This window comes from Oncorhynchus mykiss, chromosome 17 (assembly GCF_013265735.2).
Source record: "Oncorhynchus mykiss isolate Arlee chromosome 17, USDA_OmykA_1.1, whole genome shotgun sequence".
Classification (NCBI taxonomy): Eukaryota; Metazoa; Chordata; class Actinopteri; order Salmoniformes; family Salmonidae; genus Oncorhynchus; species Oncorhynchus mykiss.
The window spans coordinates 2131731-2152623 of record NC_048581.1 but is presented as its reverse complement, the minus strand read 5'-3'; the positions used below and the strand labels follow the sequence as shown (position 1 = coordinate 2152623).

Genomic DNA, 20893 nt, shown 5'->3' with positions numbered 1-20893 from the left:
TGGGAATCAAACTCACAACCCGGGCGTTGCAAGCACCACGATCTACCAACTGAGCCCCATGGAACCATTTGATTCTAACCTTGAAACCTTTTTCATTTTGTCATTAAGTTAATTTGTGTACTAGTCCATCAAGTTAAAAGAGTATAAAAATGAAATGACATTGTTCTGATGACATTGATAAGATGTTGACATGAAAAACATTGAGGTGATTGAGATAATATGTACAGTCAAAAGTTTGGCCAAACTTTTGACTGTACATATTATCTCAATCACCTCAACTACCTGGTACCTCAGCACATTGACTCTGTACTCTTTGTCTATAGCCTCGTTACTACCTGGTACCTCAGCACATTGACCCGGTACTCCTTGTATATAGCCTTGTTACTACCTGGTACCTCAGCACATTGACCCGGTACCGGTACTCCTTGTATATAGCCTCGTTACTACCTGGTACCTCAGCACATTGACCCGGTACCAGTACTCCTTGTATATAGCCTCGTTACTACCTGGTACCTCAGCACATTGACCTGGTACCAGTACTCCTTGTATATAGCCTCGTTACTAACTGGTACCTCAGCACATTGACCCGGTACCAGTACTCCTTGTATATAGCCTCGTTACTACCTGGTACCTCAGCACATTGACCTGGTACCAGTACTCCTTGTATATAGCCTCGTTACTAACTGGTACCTCAGCACATTGACCCAGTACTCCTTGTATATAGCCTCGTTACTACCTGGTACCTCAGCACATTGACCCAGTACTCCTTGTATATAGCCTCGTTACTAACTGGTACCTCAGCACATTGACCCAGTACTCCTTGTATATAGCCTCGTTACTACCTGGTACCTCAGCACATTGACCTGGTACCAGTACTCCTTGTATATAGCTTCGTTACTACCTGGCACCTCAGCACATTGTACCGGTACTCCTTGTCTATAGCCTCGTTACTACCTGGTACCTCAGCACATTGACCTGGTACCAGTACTCCTTGTCTATAGCCTCGTTACTAACTGGTACCTCAGCACATTGACCCAGTACTCCTTGTATATAGCCTCGTTACTACCTGGTACCTCAGCACATTGACTCTGTACTCTTTGTCTATAGCCTCGTTACTACCTGGTACCTCAGCACATTGTACCGGTACCAGTACTCTTTGTCTATAGCCTCGTTACTACCTGGTACCTCAGCACATTGTGCCAGTACTCCTTGTCTATAGCCTCGTTACTACCTGGTACCTCAGCACATTGTACCGGAACCTGAAAGAACATGAGAGGACACACACGGGAAAGAAGCCTTGCAACTGCTCTGAGTGTGGAAAGGATTTTACCCAGTCAGGGAACAAGAAAGACCATGAAAAAAAACACATTCAGCAGAGAAGCCTTTTCCATGCTCCCAGTGTGGCAAGAGTTTTACCCAGGTTGGGAGCATGAAACGACATGAGAGAGCACACACAGGCGAGAAGCCTTACCACTGAGAGTGTGTTTTTGTTCATGCCACATTGTACAGAATGTGATCAAAAATAGTTATTTTTTTATATTTTAAAACAAATTGACTATGTTGGTTTAAAGCTACAATGTAACTTTATGGGCGACCAAATTCACATAGAAATATGAGTTATGGATCTTACATTCTCGTCAAAAGCAAGTCGAAAAAGCGGTATATCTGTTCTGTTTGCGTTATTTCTTTGCTTCCTGTTCTGAAGTTTTTTGTTTCTTTTTACTTTCGGGTTTTGTACACCAGTTTCAAACATCTGAAAATACAATATTGTTGGTTATGGAAGATATATGTAACAGCGGTTTTGATGGTACAATGATTCTCTACACCAGGGGTACTCCACTACTATTTCAGAAGGTCCAGTGGCCAAAGGATCCGGATGGATATCGTCCTTTATCGGGCGCTGTGGTACAGCGAAGTAACAAACACATTCCTCTACGACTTAGCAAACGTGTTGTTCAATAAAATGTTACATTAAATACATCAAATGAGACTAAGAACCATGAATGAATTGCACATCTTTGTCTCCCTGCGTTTGCACGAGAAGATTGGGGAAGTGGACAATTGCTAATAAGCAAGTACCTTGGTTCTAACCCTAGGTACTGCTAATAGTCCTGTACCTTGGTTCTAACCCTGGGTATTTCTAATAAGCCAGTACCTTGGTTCTAACTTTAGGTATTGCTAATAAGCCTGTACCTTGGTTCTAACCCTGGGTATTTCTAATAAGCCTGTACCTTGGTTCTAACCCTAGGTATTGCTAATAAGCCTGTACCTTGGTTCTAACCCTGGGTATTTCTAATAAGCCTGTACCTTGGTTCTAACCCTAGGTATTTCTAATAAGCCAGTACCTTGGTTCTAACCCTAGGTACTGCTAATAGTCCTGTACCTTGGTTCTAACCCTAGGTACTACTAATAAGCGAGTACCTTGGTTCTAACCCTAGGTACTGCTAATAGTCCTGTACCTTGGTTCTAACCCTGGGTATTTCTAATAAGCCAGTACCTTGGTCCTAACCCTAGGTACTGCTAATAGTCCTGTACCTTGGTTCTAACCCTAGGTATTGCTAATAAGTGAGTACCTTGGTTCTAACCCTAGGTATTGCTAATAAGCGAGTACCTTGGTTCTAACCCTAGGTACTGCTAATAGTCCTGTACCTTGGTTCTAACCCTGGGTATTTCTAATAAGCCAGTACCTTGGTCCTAACCCTAGGTACTGCTAATAGTCCTGTACCTTGGTTCTAACCCTATGTATTGCTAATAAGCGAGTACCTTGGTTCTAACCCTGGGTATTGCTAATAAGCCATCTTATTTCTGACAACTTTCAAACTCCTATCAAACCAAAATATGGCCAGTTTATGACCTCCCAATAATAATAATGTAATAGGAGGTCCCCTTTCCCGTAACTGTGGTCTGTCTGGAGCCTACTTTATCACCAGTCTGAGGTCCCTTTTCCTGTAACTGTGGTCTGTTTGGAGCATACTTTAGCCACAGTCTGAGGTCCCTTTTCCTGTAACTGTGGTCTGTCTGGAGCCTACTTTAGTCTGAGGTCCCTCTTCCTGTAACTGTGGTCTGTCTGGAGCATACTTTATCACCAGTCTGAGGTCCCTCTTCCTGTAACTGTGGGTCGCAGACTGGTTGAGAAATGATTACAATAAAAGGAGAAAGCAGCACAATGTTACAATCTGTTGACTAAAATCATTTTGTTAAAAACTATTTCGAACCTGAATAAATACTGCACTTAGTAACAATGACCAACACAATTCCAGTCAAAAATATAAGATTGTCTGTAGCCTACCATTACTATATCCAACCCAACTCCTAATGTGGCCTGTTATTACAGCCATAGTAAGACAGGCTACGGAAACAAACTGCATTTTACACCTGCCTTTGGAGCTGAACTTCATTTGTGTTAGCAGCCAATATCAACGAGGGATACATCATGTCACATCACTGGAGTCCAGAGCAGAAACAACTAGGGATATATCATGTCACGTCACTGGAGTCCAGAGCAGAAACAACTAGGGATATATCATGTCACATCTCTGGAGTCCAGAGCAGAAACAACTAGGGATATATCATGTCACGTCTCTGGAGTCCAGAGCAGAAACAACTAGGGATATATCATGTCACATCTCTGGAGTCCAGAGCAGAAACAACTAGGGATATATCATGTCACGTCTCTGGAGTCCAGAGCAGAAACAACTAGGGATATATCATGTCACATCTCTGGAGTCCAGAGCAGAAACAACTAGGGATATATCATGTCACATCACTGGAGTACAGAGCAGAAACAACTAGGGATATATCATGTCACATCACTGGAGTACAGAGCAGAAACAACTAGGGATATATCATGTCACGTCACTGGAGTCCAGAGCAGAAACAACTAGGGATATATCATGTCACATCTCTGGAGTCCAGAGCAGAAACAACTAGGGATATATCATGTCACATCTCTGGAGTCCAGAGCAGAAACAACTAGGGATATATCATGTCACATCACTGGAGTACAGAGCAGAAACAACTAGGGATATATCATGTCACGTCACTGGAGTCCAGAGCAGAAACAACTAGGGATATATCATGTCACATCACTGGAGTCCAGAGCAGAAACAACTTTTCTTCCTCACAAATATCTCAATAAATTCACCAGCATATGTTACATCTTCATCCCCATAATATTGAAGTCAGTGCGATGTTACAACTGTTTATCTTTAGACACATAGCCAGTAGCCACCCAAACTAGGTCTATCTGAAATATGACAATGATCCATACACTTCTCAGGTAGCCTCTTGTCCTAGCAATCATGAGTCAGTAGAAAAACTGTATTCAGTACTGAACTCTATGCTATATTGGATGATGAACGTAGGCCTACTCAGTTTTTGTCAGACAAAAAAAAGCTAAAGGAAATTAAACAAGTTCTTTCTTGTCACTAATCAGGATAATGGCGCTGGGCCTTTGCGTCCCAGTGCTAACGATTTGGATATTGACCGATAATCAAGACGCGCCGCGCAACCTTCCGTTTCTGAAGCATAGATGAGAATTTAATGAAGACTTGCAAGCAATGGATTGAGAACAACGACTAAACAATGTATACAGAAAGCAATTTGGGGGTGAAATTATGCCACCACCCAAAAGGGCGCTTTAGAGACAGGAAGGGTAAAGGGCATGTGCTCTATACAGGTAGAGCCCTATCTGTGCATGTGCCAAAGAAAATGTAATATTTTAATATTTGTTTTAAATAACGAATGCAATGAGAGCTGACGTCTGGCTTGAGTCATTTGGGAAGATGTTAGTCAAAATACATATTTTTTTTGGTCAAAATAAAGACTTATAAAACAAGATGATGTCGTGATCAGAATATACCCAGAATAAGATGTCAAAAGGACTTTGTTTGCCCGCTGGGATAGCAACTAACCGCTACACACAGTCCGCATTGTTGTCACCATATCAGCTAACGTCAATTCAACACAGCTACTAGAACTAACGTGTTAGTAAACCCACTACAGTCATGCAGTACAGTTAGCAAGCAGTTTAGCAGTTACACCAGCTGAAATAAATGTATAAAACCACTTCGAATAGTTCCAGTGTTGGATAGCCAGCTAGGTAAGCATCACTCTCTGTCTGGCCGGGCAGGAAATGTATTGCTTCGTTCCCTATGGGAAACCAAAAACACATGTTCCCACAACTCCCAAGGAACTGAATGTGCTTGTTGGGTTCATTCTGTAAGTAGTAAATATAATTTGACAGCAACAGTAACCTCTTATCTCATCAATGGAAACGCATTGGAACTAAACCTGTATTTGGCACCTTTTATTTGTAAATGTCCCCTTAAATAATGCCACTTTAATAATGTTGACATATCTTGCATTACTCACCTCATACTGTATTTTATACCATCTATTGCATCTTGCCCATGCCGCTCTGTCATTGCTCATCCATATATTTACGGGCGGCAAGGTAGTGGTTAGAGCGTTGGACTACTAACCAAAAGGTTGCAAGATCGAATCCCTGAACTGACAAGGTAAAAATGTGTCATTCTGCCCCTGAACAAGGCAGTTAACCCACTGTTCCTTCGCTGTCATTGAAAATAAGAATTTGTTCTTAACGGACTTGCCTAGTTAAATAAAGGTAAAATAAGTTTAGATATTCTTATTCCATTCCTTTACTTAGATCTGGGTGTATTGGGTAGTTGTTGTGCAATTGTTAGATATTGCTGCACTGTCGGAACTAGAAGCACAAGCATTTTCGCTACACTCGCAATAAATATCTGCTAAACATGTGAATGTGACCAATAAAATTAGATTTGAATTTCTTTGGGTTTTTAAAAATTGTATTTTTTTTATCTAGGAACCTTTAGCCACTACAGTACTAGTCATCAAAACTGTTGACATTAAAAACAGTCACTACCTCATGAATGTTCCATCAGTATTATTAAAACCCTCACTACCTCATGAATGTTCCATCAGTATTATTAAAACACTCACTACCTCATGTCCCATCAGTATTATTAAAACACTCACTACCTCATGAATGTTCCATCAGTATTATTAAAACCCTCACTACCTCATGAATGTTCCCATCAGTATTATTAAAACCCTCACTACCTCATGAATGTTCCATCAGTATTATTAAAACCCTCACTACCTCATGAATGTTCCCATCGGTATTATTAAAACCCTCACTACCTCATGAATGTTCCATCAGTATTATTAAAATCCTCCCTACCTCATGTTCCATCAGTATTATTAAAACACTCACTACCTCATGAATGTTCCATCAGTATTATTAAAACCCTCACTACCTCATGTCCCATCAGTATTATTAAAACCCTCACTACCTCATGAATGTTCCATCAGTATTATTAAAACACTCACTACCTCATGAATGTTCCATCAGTATTATTAAAACACTCACTACCTCATGTCCCATCAGTATTATTAAAACCCTCACTACCTCATGAATGTTCCATCAGTATTATTAAAACACTCACTACCTCATGAATGTTCCCATCAGTATTATTAAAACCCTCACTACCTCATGAATGTTCCATCAGTATTATTAAAATCCTCCCTACCTCATGTTCCATCAGTATTATTAAAACACTCACTATCTCATGAATGTTCCATCAGTATTATTAAAACCCTCACTACCTCATGAATGTTCCATCAGTATTATTAAAATCCTCCCTACCTCATGTTCCATCAGTATTATTAAAACCCTCACTACCTCATGAATGTTCCCATCAGTATTATTAAAACCCTCACTACCTCATGAATGTTCCATCAGTATTATTAAAACACTCACTACCTCATGAATGTTCCATCAGTATTATTAAAACACTCACTACCTCATGAATGTTCCATCAGTATTATTAAAACCTTCACTACCTCATGTCCCATCAGTATTATTAAAACACTCACTACCTCATGAATGTTCCATCAGTATTATTAAAACACTCACTACCTCATGAATGTTCCATCAGTATTATTCCACCATGTAAGATAATACAGGAGCTGATTGAAAAAAGGATCATGTAACATATGTTTATCTGAGTAAAAATTAATAACACGTTGTGTAGTAGATGTTCTGACTTCTCACTCATATTTTTTTTTTTAACTAATCAATCAACACATGGTTTCCTTCGTAATTCTTTACGTAATATTATTCTTTAATGAATTAAATGAAGAAAAAATAAACATTTTCCTCTACTGCTTTACCAACTCCAATCAACAGATGGCGATATGCGTATTTCATGCGCTGTTGCTAGTGTGACGTATATTCTAGTGGACGGGACGCTTCTTCAACGAGAACAACACGGCTAGTGATTCAACCAGCTAACTGTTAGGTATCTTGCTAGCCAACATACAACCGGAACAAAATACATGTATGTCGTATCCACTAGTTACCCCTTCATTTTCATATTTATATTTTTATTAGTGAACTAGCTGTCTGTGTGGTTAAGTTAGCAGTAGCCTAGTCGCTAATGATATTTAGCTAACGTTACCTCGCTAACAACCCCGACCATGAGCTCACTGAGCTACTCCCCTCCTTTTGAAGAAGAAGATGTCTGCCGGACAGAGAAAGAGAAGGAAGATGAGGCTGTAGAGGTTGAGGCTGTTACAGTGAAAGAAGAAGACGTTTTTGTGAAAGAGGAGGAGGATGTTACTGTGAAAGAAGAGGAGGATGTTACTGTGAAAGAAGAGGAGGAAGATAAAAATGACGATGCTGTGTTGGGCGTGGAAGAGGAGGAGATGACTATCACAGTGAAAGAAGAGGAAGACGTTTTTGAGGTGAAGGAGGGGGAGATTACTGTCACATTGGAGGAAGAGGAGGAGGTTGGAGATCTGATTAACACCCGTGAGTACTATCTATCAGTGACACAAACTCTGCAGTTGTTTAACTAGAAGTGTGGTTTTAAAGGGGCATTCTACTGACGTTCTACACTTAAATATGTTGTTCAGTACTGTAGTAATTGTTGAACTACACTGTAAGATGTGTGTAAGGTCCAGAGTAGGGCCATCACCAAAACGTGTATTAACACTGGATCAAATGCATCCAATGACATTGACTGAAATTAGGACTGTCTCTGACCAACAACAACAACATCTTGGTCGCCTGAAAATCCAATTGATTGGTCGAAATTTGTAAATGTGTATTTTTCCATATGTAGACACACCCTTAAACTACCTTTACCTTTAAACTTACGGTTTGATGAATTAAGACAAATGCCTCAAGAAGCCGCCTGAGATCTAGGTAACCTGACCCAACTTTTCTCATCCCTCTTTCTGCTGGCTTTCACAGATTCTGCCATTACTCTCCTAAAGTTGCCGGTAATACACGAGGAGTTGGCAACCTTTCTCGTGGAATGAGAAACGGCCATTTATCTTACCATTTCTACCGATCTGCGTGCCAGTTATGTTTTTTTTATATGCACAGTTTCGTGGAACAGTTTCATTTAATTTATAATATATATAATATAATATATATAGTTAATCAAAATTCTACCCAAATATAAATGAAAACAATCAACCTAAAAGTAACTAAAATAGCCAACAAATAAAAACATTGCAGCCTGCAGGTAGAACAAATCCTGATTAATTATATTTTTTTTTAAATCTTATAAATCACATTGGCTACACATGGCCTGTCTGCAACGAACTTGAAACATTGTTTAAACTATTAACTTGGGTCTGTCTGGAAGTTTGCTCTAGCAAGCTTGCAACATTGTGTAAACGATTCTGAGATTCTGATTCTGAGCCCCTCAGAGTTTCCAGCGCCAGAGTTCCACAGCTGTAAAGCTATTTGCATAAGGGATAAGAAGCAGTGCTTGACTTGGGCAGGACATCATCGGACCCGAGTACCTGCACCTCAAATGTTCTACTGCTTGATCTCCTGTTCCTCTCATAGAATATTAGCTCTAAAGTATAGTGGAGCTCCTGCACCTACATATAAATAGTACCAGCACCCAAAATGAGTACCAGGAACCTATTTCAGTCCAAGTCAAACACCGATAAGAAGTAATCAGGTCTATTTGATGACGTTTCCACTGGATCAGAGCATTACATTTTTCCCCTTTCACGCTATGTGGTTATCGAAAGGGAAAGAGCTTGAAAGATTTTTTTCAAATATATTGAGGAACTATTGTAACTCTCAATGGATGTAAAAAACAGACTTTGTTTGAGGTGAAGACAACATTACTTTGAGAAGCTCCACAGGTCATTCGTGGTGGTGAGTTGAGACAATCTCAAATATTATCAGATCCAGGTAGTAGAGGTCGACTGATTAATCGGCATGGCCGATTTCAAGTTTTCATAACAATCGGTAATCAGCCTTTTTGGACGCCGATTACATTGCAACCCACGAGGAAACTGCGTGGCAGGCTGAACACCTGTTTCGCGAGTGCAGCGTTAAAAGGACCTTATGGCTGCAAGGAGCCAAGGTAAATTGCTAGCTAGCATTAAACTTATAAAAAAAACAATCAATCTTCACATAATCACTAGTTAACTACACATGGTTGATGATATTACTAGGTTAACTAGCTCAATGCGGTGCCTGTTAATTTGTCATCGAATCACAGCCTACTTCAACGCCAAACGGGTGATGATTTCACAAAAGCACATTCGCGAAAAAAGCACAATCATTTCACAAATGTACCTAATCATAAACATCAATGCCTTTCTTAAAATCAATACACAGAAGTATATATTTTCTTAAACCTGCATATTTAGTTAAAATAAATCCAGGTTATCAGGCAATATTAACCAGGGAAATTGTGTCACTTCTCTTGCGTTCAATGCAAGCAGAGTCCGGGTATATGCAACAGTTTGGGCCGCCTGGCTCGTTGCGAACTGTGTGAAGACCGTAATTAATTTGCCAGAATCTTATATAATTATTGCATAACATTGAAGGTTGTGCAATGTAAGGAACGGTTCCGTATTTCACTGAAAGAATAAACGTTTAGTTTTCGAAATGATAGTTTCCTGATTTGACATATTAATGACCAAAGGCTCGTATTTCTACGTTGTTGTTTTTTATAATTAAGTCTATGATTTGATACAGCAGTCTAACTGAGCAGTGGTAGGCAGCAGCAGGCTTGTAAGCATTCATTCAAACAGCACTTTACTGTTTTTTGCCAGCAGCTCTTAGCAATGCTGAGATGCACAGCGCTGTTTATGACTTCAAGCCTATCGACTCCCGAGATTAAGAACATCCAATAGTCAAAGGTATATGAAATACAAATGGAATAGATAGAAATAGTTGACGCGTCATAATTCCTATAATAACTACAACTTAAAACTTCTTAACTGGGAATATTGAAGAACTGGGAATGTTGAACCACCCAGCTTTCATATGTTCTCATGTTGTGAGCAAGGAACTCAAACGTTAGTTCTTACATGGCACATATTGCACTTTTACTTTCTTCTCCAACACTGTGTTTTTGCTTTATTTAAACCAAATTGAACATGTTTCATTATTTATTTGAGACTAAATAGATTTTATTTATGTATTATATTAAGTTAAAATAAGTGTTCATTCAGTATTGTTGTAATTGTCATTATTATATATATATGTGTATTAATATACCAATTGAGGACCAAAAAAAGCCGATACCGAATATTTGTGGGACCAAAAAAAGCCGATACCGATTAATCGGCCGATTTTTAAATTATATATATGGCGTTGAAAAATCTTAATCAGTCGACCTCTACCAGGTAGCCTATAGGCCTACTTTTATGCATGACTCAACATTGACAGGAACGCTCCAAACAAAAGTCAGTGACTAAATTGCCAAAACTCATAAATGAAATGAAATAAACCAAAACTTGTTTCTCACAAGTGTTTCATAGGTTGTGCACTCTGCAAACAATGTATCCACTCTGCAAACAATGTATCCACTCTGCAAACAATGTATCCACTCTGCAAACAATGTATCCACTCTGCAAACAATGTATCCACTCTGCAAACAATGTATCCACTTTGCAAACAATGTATCCACTCTGCAACAATGTATCCACTCTGCAACAATGTATCCACTCTGCAACAATGTATCCACTCTGACAATGATAACGGGAAGACTGGAATAATAATATTGGTTACTGTAACCAAAGTAACACATTTTGTAGATTAGAAGTGATAGGAATTAACAGTAGATGTTCTACTGGTCGTACTTGTAATGGGGAATTCATAGACACTAAAACTCAAACTATTCACAGAATGAAGTTATGAAACAATGTGCACAAATTGGCAGGAGAGAGTGCGTTCTGGAGAGAGAAGTGCATTGTGCGTCTGGGCTGCATGGTCCATCCGACGTCTGTATTGGCCATGCAGCGTTTTACGGTGATACGGTCTCAGCAGAACTCGGGGCATTCATATGTCTGTATTGACCATGCAGCCTCAGCAGAACTCAGGGCATTCATACGTCTGTATTGACCATGCAGCCTCAGCAGAACTCGGGGCATTCATACGTCTGTATTGACCATGCAGAACTCGGGGCATTCATACTCCTTCACTTCGCGGAGCAGTGCTGAGCTTTTGTGAAGGAAGAGAGTTTGTGTTTAAACAGGATGTGCCGCCCCCACCTACCGTCAACCAATCATGTCAATGCAGAGCTATACAGAGCCATGGCGATGCAGCACAGAGTTCGGTTTGGCCTCCGGAGGCTCCATTATTGCGTCACTCCCTCCATATGGAGCCACCAACCACATTTTCGGATCAAGCATAACATTTGCTTTTAGTCTAGGCCTCCGCAATGGATTAGTTCATTGAGATGGGCGCAAATATATACATGTGTGTTACTGCTTAACTAAAACCATCTCGGTCAACAAACAGCCTAACGACCAAACACTTGACCAGTCAAATAATTGGGGTCAGCCCTAACTGAAACACTGTAGTCCTCATTATCTATTATTATAGAGCTCTGCTCAGCTTGTAAACATGACATTATCTATTATTACAGAGCTCTGCTCAGCCTGTAACCATGACATTATATATTATTATAGAGCTCTGCTCAGCCTGTAAACATGACATTATATATTATTATAGAGCTCTGCTCTGCCTAAAGACATGACATTATCTATTATTATAGCGCTCTGCTCAGCCTAAAGACATGACATTATCTAGTATTATAGAGCTCTGCTCAGCCTGTAAACATGACATCTATTATTATAGACCTCTGCTCAGCCTGTAAACATGACATTATCTATTATTATAGATCTCTGGACAGCCTGTAAACATGACATTATCTAGTATTATAGAGCTCTGTTCAGCCTGTAAACATGACATTATCTATTATTATAGAGCTCTGGACAGCCTGTAAACATGACATTCCACGAGAGCCAGATTACAGCGGTCTGCTCAACCTCTGCAGATCCTCTCAAGCTCTGTCAGGATAGATGGGGAGTGTCGCTGCACAGCTATTTTCAGGTCTCTCCAGAGATGTTCAATCGGGTTCAAGTCCGGGCTCCGGCGGGGCCACTCAAGGACATCCAGAGACTTGTCCCGAAGCCACTTCTGCGTTGTCTTGGCTGTGTGCTTTAGGGTCGTTGTCCTGTTGGAAGGCGAAAGAGTCTGAGGTCCTTATCAAGGATCTCTCTCTGTAATTTTCTCTGCACATCTTTCCCTCGATCCTGACTAGTCTCCCAGTCCCTGCCGCTGCACAACATCCCCACAGCATGATGGCGCCACCACTGTACTTCACACTAGGGATGGTTGTGGACATTCACATATAGGACACTAGAAGTCAATCTGAAATGAATCACTCTTCATTGTCAGCGAGCTGGAGAGGTCACAGTCAAACGTAGATACGTAAATACCCAGTCTGAAGTGAGCTGTGAACGGGCCTTCCTTACATAGAGCCTTATATACTGCTATCTAAACCTACATAAACACATGTGACTGGCTCCGTCTATCTTAACTTAAAGAACATAGGATGAAACAGACAACCCCCCCCCCCCCCCCCCCCCACAAGTCAGCCTTGATTTAATGTTTTGACCCGGGGAAGGATGAAACAAGGAACTGTTAAGGCCAGAGTATTTAGGTCTGCCCTCCTCTCAGGAGGGTGGCACAGTGTTACAACCTTGCAGAAGAGTCATTTCAGTCTCTCTGCAGTCTTCCTGTGCACATCTTTGTTTAATAAAACGATACAGAAGTTGTTCAGCTAATCTCTTGCATCCATCATAGCCTGAAGGAAGGGAGGGGCAGTTCCCCCCTTACTGCTCCGTAACCAAGCACCAGGGTCTTGAAGATGATGCATTTTATTGAGGGGATCTAGTCTAGATTAAACCTTGTAGAAAGACAGTTGTTTCATTTAGATCTCTCCGTTTAACCAAATACTCTGTCTTCAGCAGGTGAAAGACCAGATTCTCACAACAGGAAGAGTCCTTCAGACCCAGAGAAGACCAAACCCTCAAAACCACACCACTGCTCCCAGTGTGGAAAGAGTTTTACCTGGTTAGGGAATCTGAAATCACATAAGCGCACACACACAGGAGATAAGCCTTTCAACTGCTCCCAGTGCGGAAAAAGTTTTACCCAGTTAGGGAACTTGAAATCACATGAGATGACACACACAGGAGAGAAACCTTTCCACTGCTCCCAGTGTGGAAAGGGGTTTAGACACGCAGGGAACCTGAAAGTGCATGAAAGACGACACACTGGAGAGAAGCCATATAAATGCTCACAGTGTGAAATAAAATTTTCCTCATCCGGGGACCTGAGAAAACATGAGAGAACACACTCTATAAAGAGGCCTTTCCAATGCTCTCAGTGTGGAAAGAGTTTTACCCAGTTAGGGAATCTACAAAAGCATGAGATAACGCACACAGGGAAGAAGCCCTACCATTGCTCAGACTGTGGAAAGAGATTTACCCAGATAGGGGACCTGAAATCACATGAACTGACACACACAGGAGATAAGCCTTTCCAATGCTCCCAGTGTGGAAAAAGTTTCCCCCGGTTAGGGAACTTGAAAATGCATGAGAGAATACACACAGGAGAGAAGCCTTTCCACTGCTTCCTGTGCGAAAAGAGTTTTACAGAGTTAGGGACACTGAAAAAGCATGAGAGGACTCACACAGGAGAGAAGCCTTTCCAATGCTCCCAATGTGAAAAGCGTTTTACCCAGTTAGCAAACATGAAAAGGCATGAAGGAACACACACTGTAGAGAAGCCATATCAATGTTCCCAGTGTGAAAATACATTTTCCTCATCAGGGGACCTGAAAACACATGAGAGAACACACTTAGTAGAAAGGCCTTTCCAATGTTCTCAGTGTGGAAAGAGTTTTACCCTGTTAGGGAATCTACAAACGCATGAAAGAACACACACAGGAGCGAAGCACTACTGCTGCTCAGACTGTGGAAAGAGATTTACCTGGTTAGGGAATCTGAAGTCACATGAGCGCACACACACAGGAGTTAAACCTTTCCACTGCTCCCAGTGTGGAAAAGGTTTTACCCAGTTAGGGAACCTGAAGACACATGAAATGACACACACAGGAGAGAAGCCTTTCCACTGCTCCCAGTGTGGAAAGGGGTTTAGACATGCAGGGAACCTGAAAGTGCATGAAAGAATACACACTGGAGAGAAGCCATATCAATGCTCCCAGTGTGAAATTAGATTTTTCTCATCAGGGGACCTGAAAAAACATGAGAGAACACACTCGGTAGATAGGCCTTTCCAATGCTCCCATTGTGGAAAGAGTTTTACCCAGTTAAGGAATCTACAATCACATGAGAGAATGCACACAGGGGAGAAGCCCCACCACTGCTCAGACTGTGGAAAAAGATTTACCCAGATTGGGGACCTGAAATCACATGAGCTGACACACACAGGAGATAAGCCTTTCCAATGCTCCCTGTGTGGAAAAAGTTTCCCCCGGTTAGGGAACTTGAAAATGCATGAGAGAATACACACAGGAGAGAAGCCTTTCCACTGCTTCCTGTGCGAAAAGAGTTTTACAGAGTTAGGGACACTGAAAAAGCATGAGAGGACTCACACAGGAGAGAAGCCTTTCCAATGCTCCCAATGTGAAAAGCGTTTTACCCAGTTAGCGAACATGAAAAGGCATGAAGGAACACACACTGGAGAGAAGCCATATCGATGCCCCCAGTGTGAAAATACATTTTCCTCATTAGGGGACCTGAAAGCACATGAGAGAACACACTTAGTAGAAAGGCCTTCCCAATGCTCTCAGTGTGGAAAAAGTTTTCCCCGGTTAGGGAACTTGAAAATGCATGAAAGAATGCACACAGGAGAGAAGCCTTTCCAATGCTCCCACTGTGGAATTTTTTTTGCCCGGTCAGGGACATTGAAAATGCATGAGAGATTACACACAGGAGAGAAGCCTTTCCAATGCTCCCTGTGTGGAAAGAGTTTTACAGAGTTAGGGACACTGAAAAAGCATGAGAGGACACACACAGGAGATAAGCCTTTCCAATGCTCCCAATGTGGAAAGAGTTTTACCCAGTTAGCAAACATGAAAAGGCACGAAGGAACACACACAGGATAGAAGCCGTTCCAATAATGTCAGTGTGGAAAGACATTTTCCCGGTCAGAGGACCTGAAATCACATGAGAGAATAGCGAGGCTGTGGTTCTGACTTTTTCTGATATTGTTCTGATATTTTTTGACTAATGAATTGTGCTTTGGTTTATGCAACATCAAATCATATTGTATGTATGAAAGCTTCCTCTAAAATAGGCCTAACTTTTAGTTTTTGTTTATTCTTCTCAAGTCAATCTAAAATCAGAATATATATTTTTGTATGTGTATTTTGATTATGAATTTTGATTGATTGTATACAATTCTAGTGTTGGATATTGGTATTTCAAAATAGATTAATAAAATGAGCATTTCTAACCTTGAAACCTCTTGAATTTGATACGATTTGGATATGACTAAAGACATTTGATTGGATATATTTTTGGGATGTTGCTAATTGAATTTGATTGGATACGTAATTTGGATATTGCAAAATGTAAATGATTAAATTACAGTGCCTTCGAAAAGTATTCAGACCATTTGACATTTTGTTATGTTACAGCCTTCAGAAGTCAACACACAATACCACATAATGACAAAGCAAAAACAGACTTTTGGAATTTGTAGTAATTTTATTGAAAATAAAAAAACAAATACCTTTTTACATAAGTATTCAGACCATTTGCTATGAGACTTGAAATTGATCTCAGATGCATCCTGTTTCCATTGATCATTCTTGAGATGTTTCTAGAACATGATTGGAGTCCACCTGTGGTAGATTCTATTGATTGGACGTGATTTGGAAAGGCACACACCAGTCTCTGTAAGGTCCCACAGTTGACAATGCATGTCAGAGTAAAAACCAAGCCATGAGGTCGAGGGAATTGTCCGTAGAGAGCTGAGACAGGATTGTGTCGAGGCACAGATCTGGGGAAGGGTACCAAAACATATCTACATCATTGAAGGTCCCCAAGAACACAGTGGCCTCCATCATTCTTCAATGGAAGAAGACTCTTCCTAGAGCTGGCTGCCCGGCCAAGTTGAGAAATCGGGGGAGAAGGGCCTTGGTCAGGGAGGTGACCAAGAACCTGATGGTCACGCTGACAGAGCTCTATAGTTCCTCTGTGGAGATGCGAGAAACTTCTAGAAGGACAACCATCTCTGCAGCACTCCACCAATCAGACTATTATGGTAGAGTGGCCAGACGTAAGCCACTCCTCAGTAAAAGGCACATTAAATACCTCATGGAGATTGCCTAAAGACTCTCAGACCATGAGAAACAAGTTTCTCTGGTCTGATGAAACCAAGATTGAACTCTTTGGCCTGAATGCAAAGCATCACATTTGGAGGAAACCTGGCACCATCCTTACGGTGAAGTATGGTGTTGGCGGCATCATGCTGTAGGTATGATTTTCAGCAGAAGGGAGTGGTAGAGATGCTCTGAATGATCGGCTATGAAAAGCCAACTGACATTTACTCCTGAGGTGCTGACCTGTTGCACCCTCGACAACCACTATTATTTGACCCTGCTGGTCATCTATGAACATTTGAACATCTTGGCCATGTTCTGTTATAATCTCCACCCGGCACAGCCAGAAGAGGACTGGCACCCCTCAGCCTGGTTCCTCTCTAGGTTTCTTCCTAGGTTCTGGCCTTTCTAGGGAGTTTTTCCTACCCACTGTGCTTCTACACCTGCATTGCTCGCTGTTTGGGGTTTTAGGCTGGGTTTCTGTACAGCACTTTGAGATATCAGCTGATGTAAGAAGGGCTTTATAAATATATTTGATTTGATTTGAGACTAGTCAGGATTGAGGTAAAGATTATTGGAGCAAAGTACAGAAAGATCCTTGATGAAAACATGCTCCAGAGCGCTCAGGACCTCAGACTTGGGTGAAGATTCACCGTCCAACAGGACAACGACCCTAAGCACACAGCAAAGACAATGCAGGAGTGGCTTCGGGACAAGTCTCTGAATGTCTTTGAGTGGTCCAGACAGAGCCCGGACTTGAACCCGATCGGACATCTCTGGAGAGACCTGAAAATAGTTGTGTGGTGATGCTCCCCATCCAACATGACAGAGAAGATCTGCAGAAAAGAATGGGAGAGACTCCCCAAATACAGGCGTGACAAGCTTGTAGCGTCCTACCCAAGAAGACTCGAGGCTGTAAACGCTGCCAAATGTGCTTCAACAAAGTACTGAGTAAAGGGTCTGAATACTTATGTAAATGTGATATTTCTGTTTTTTTATTTTATAAATTAGCAAGAAAATAATCGAAACATTTTTTGCTTTGTCATTATGGGATATTGTGTGTAGATTGTTACGGGGGAAAAACATGTAAATAAATGTTAGAATACGTCTGTAATGTAACAAAACACGGAAAAGGTCTAGGTGTCTGAATACTCTCCGAAGGCGCTGTAGATTAGTAGAAGGTGCATTTCTTAATTCTGACCTTGAAACCTCTTGAATTGTATCATTGAGTTCATTTGAGTACTAGTCTTCCAAGTTAAAGGAGTATACAAATGTGATGACGTTGTTCGGGATAACAGTGATAAGATGTTGACATGAAAAACATTCACCAGCACATGAATGTTCACATCAGTATTATTCCACCATGTCAGAGAACTAAAATAATTTTCATTAATGCAACATATCTGATAAATGAAATTAATTTTTGTGACAGTGTTAGCCATTATTTTTTTTAACTGTGTTCGTGGATGTTCATTATATACATATATATGTACTGTTACTGGACTCCATAAAAACACCATACAGCTACGACTGGAAGTCACTTTTTCATAGCAGGGGCCTCATTTATATATTTTTTTAAATCTTAGATTTATACATGAACTTAGTCGTAAGATCATTTCCCGATGCTGTGCTTACGTTCGATTCATAAAAGATACTGAGCATAAGAAAACGTTGCTTATGCAGGTTCTAAGAAGCCCATTTGTAACTTTACGCGCCTGTGATCTATAAATCTCAAATTAACTTAGAATTGGTGGCACCTGAACGTGCCTTACGAATCAGCGATTTCCCCGTATAGAATGCGGGTTTAGTATTGGTAACTTAACGCACCTGTGATCTATAAATCTCAAATTAACTTAGAATTGGTGGCACCTGAACGTGCCTTACAAATCAGCGATTTCCCCGTAGAGAATGCGGGTTTAGTATTGGTAACTTAACGCACCTGTGATCTATAAATCTCAAATTAACTTAGAATTGGTGGCACCTGAACGTGCCTTACAAATCAGCGATTTCCCCGTATAGAATGCGGGTTTAGTATTGGTAACTTAACGCACCTGTGATCTATAAATCTCAAATTAACTTAGAATTGGTGGCACCTGAACGTGCCTTACAAATCAGCGATTTCCCCGTAGAGAATGCGGGTTTAGTATTGGTAACTTAACGCACCTGTGATCTATAAATCTCAAATTAACTTAGAATTGGTGGCACCTGAACGTGCCTTTACAAATCAGCGATTTCCCCGTAGAGAATGCTAGTACAAATTGTGGTTTAGTCAGGAATAGCCCAAAAAGGACCAAAAGAGAAAAGCAAACTTTTTTGTAAGACGAGATCACAGCGATGGTAGAAGATATTGAAAACAGGAAACACGTATTATTACGTGGACTCAGGGGCGCCGCCAGGGATTTTGGGCCCCATGAAAAGATATCACATTGGGACCCCCACCACCACAGGCCACGCCAACCATGCGCATTAGCTGTAACCACACACCTCCAGAACCCAATCGACCCAAAGCTTTAAATATCTCTACCTGGTGGTGGCGCTAGAAGAGGTCAAGTGGTCACCAAATCAATAGGTTTCTTCCACGTGGGGACTTGATTGTGCACGGAAACGGTGACGTCTGTGCATGAAACCCCCACACGACTGGATCACAGTAAGTAATTAAGAGAATGTGAAACTTGGTTGTTGGTTAACTTCATATACAAGATATGTACTGATTTATTTCATTTTATTTACATATAAATGGGTGACGCTGCGTTGCAGCTAGTGCGCCTTCCACCCAGGGATAAAGTGCGTGAGGCTCTCAAATCAGCAGGTGCAAGGAGTGAGGGGGCCACAGGTGTCGAGGGTCCGTCCATGTCTGCATCCCTGCGCAGGGATGAAGTTCGTGAGGCTCCGGTTCCCAAGCGTTGCAGACCCACGGGTGCCAGGAGTGAGGGGGAATGTTTGGCCACAGGTGTCGAGGGTCCATTCACGTCTGCGTCCACGTCTACAATTCGCGTGTTGACCGCCTCGGTCCTGCAAACCCAGAACGAGTTGAATACATTGGTATGGGCAGATTGTGGACTGAACTTGGAAGAATACGCAGGGGTTTTGTTTAATTTACATAATGCAATTGTTGAACGTTTTCCACAACGTGAATAAAAACAACTATGCTTTATATATCATCTGGTATTCTGTTTCTTAGCACCAATCTCTGTAGGAGCTGTTGCCTCCTCACTGCATCAGCCGGGGCAGGTGCTCCATTGGCTGGTGGGTTAGGAGGCTGGTGGGGGTGCATTCTAATCTCTGCATCCACTTCAATACCAGGCCTCAGGGCTACGTTGTGGAGCCCACCTCACGTCGATAATTTGCCTGTCACCTTTGATGGGGGAGGGAAACCATTCATTCTTAAAACAGGCCAACATTTTCTATTTAGGTTTGAAATTGCACAACCCAATGTTATTGTCAAACAAACTTGCACTACTAATGGGCCCTACAGTTACTGAGATGTCCACTTAATCTGTTCACATTTTGTTGTAATGCTAGTGGAAACGTTTACACCTGCATTGCTACAAAACGAACAAGCTTCAAGGGGACATATCAGTAACCATAGGGCCAAATTAAAAACTGTTTTCAGCTATTTGGCCGGAACTTTTTGGGTGTGCAATTTCAATAAAATGTTGCTTTAGGTTGACCCATTTTTTTAAAACTACATTTAAGTTTTGTATTTTTATTCAAGTTAGCTTCTCTGGCTTGTAGAGGAGTTTTCCACCTGATGAATCAAGGCAACGCAACCTGCTCTTCAGCAGTCCCATGGGTGTGCTCCACAACCGACCTTGTTCTGCCGTGCGCCAAATTGAAGCGTATTTCCTCTGCTGTTCGGGGATCGGCAAATGGAGTGAGAAGCAACCTTTTCAATGCATAGCCCCGGTCACCTAATAGGGTAAAACCATTGTGTTTCATTATTTTGCACGGTTAATTGGCTATTATACACTGGGGGAAAAAAGAACTCGCGAGAAGCCACCCGACTCCACTCTCACCAGCTTCCAGACGCAGCCCTACTTTGCTGGGGCTCATAATGAATGAGTCGTGAGTTGACACTGGCCACTTCAAATCAAATCAAATTTTATTTGTCACATACACATGGTTAGCCGATGTTAATGCGAGTGTAGCGAAATGCTTGTGCTTCT

General features: G+C 41.3%; 1 protein-coding gene and 1 long non-coding RNA gene across 3 annotated transcripts; both read left to right on the top strand.

Annotated features, from left to right (window-relative positions):
* Nucleotides 1-7247: 7247 nt before the first annotated feature.
* Nucleotides 7248-15864, top strand: LOC110495014 (oocyte zinc finger protein XlCOF6-like). Of its 2 annotated transcripts, none has more exons than XM_021570362.2 (2): nucleotides 7248-7855; nucleotides 13342-15864. In XM_021570362.2, exons 1-2 carry the CDS (start codon nucleotides 7522-7524, stop codon nucleotides 15504-15506), a joined length of 2499 nt encoding a protein of 832 aa, XP_021426037.2. In that variant the 5' UTR covers nucleotides 7248-7521; the 3' UTR covers nucleotides 15507-15864. The 2 variants fall into 2 exon arrangements, with proteins under 2 accessions (XP_021426037.2, XP_036804470.1); XM_036948575.1 differs by having other exon boundaries at nucleotides 7249-7855; nucleotides 13345-15864.
* A 1855-nt stretch (nucleotides 15865-17719) lies between these two features.
* LOC118940182 lies at nucleotides 17720-19881 on the top strand. Its single transcript, XR_005036732.1, has 2 exons — nucleotides 17720-19374; nucleotides 19485-19881. It is a non-coding gene; the product is annotated as an uncharacterized LOC118940182 (long non-coding RNA).
* Nucleotides 19882-20893: the final 1012 nt, after the last annotated feature.

Bases quoted from the DNA above. Each gene is read 5' to 3' on its own strand.
- LOC110495014 (XM_021570362.2), top strand. From the start codon at position 7,522: ATGAGCTCACTGAGCTACTCCCCTCCTTTTGAAGAAGAAGATGTCTGC. The intron at 7,856-13,341 runs GTGAGTACTATC...CTCTGTCTTCAG, and splicing joins TGGAGATCTGATTAACACCC to CAGGTGAAAGACCAGATTCT.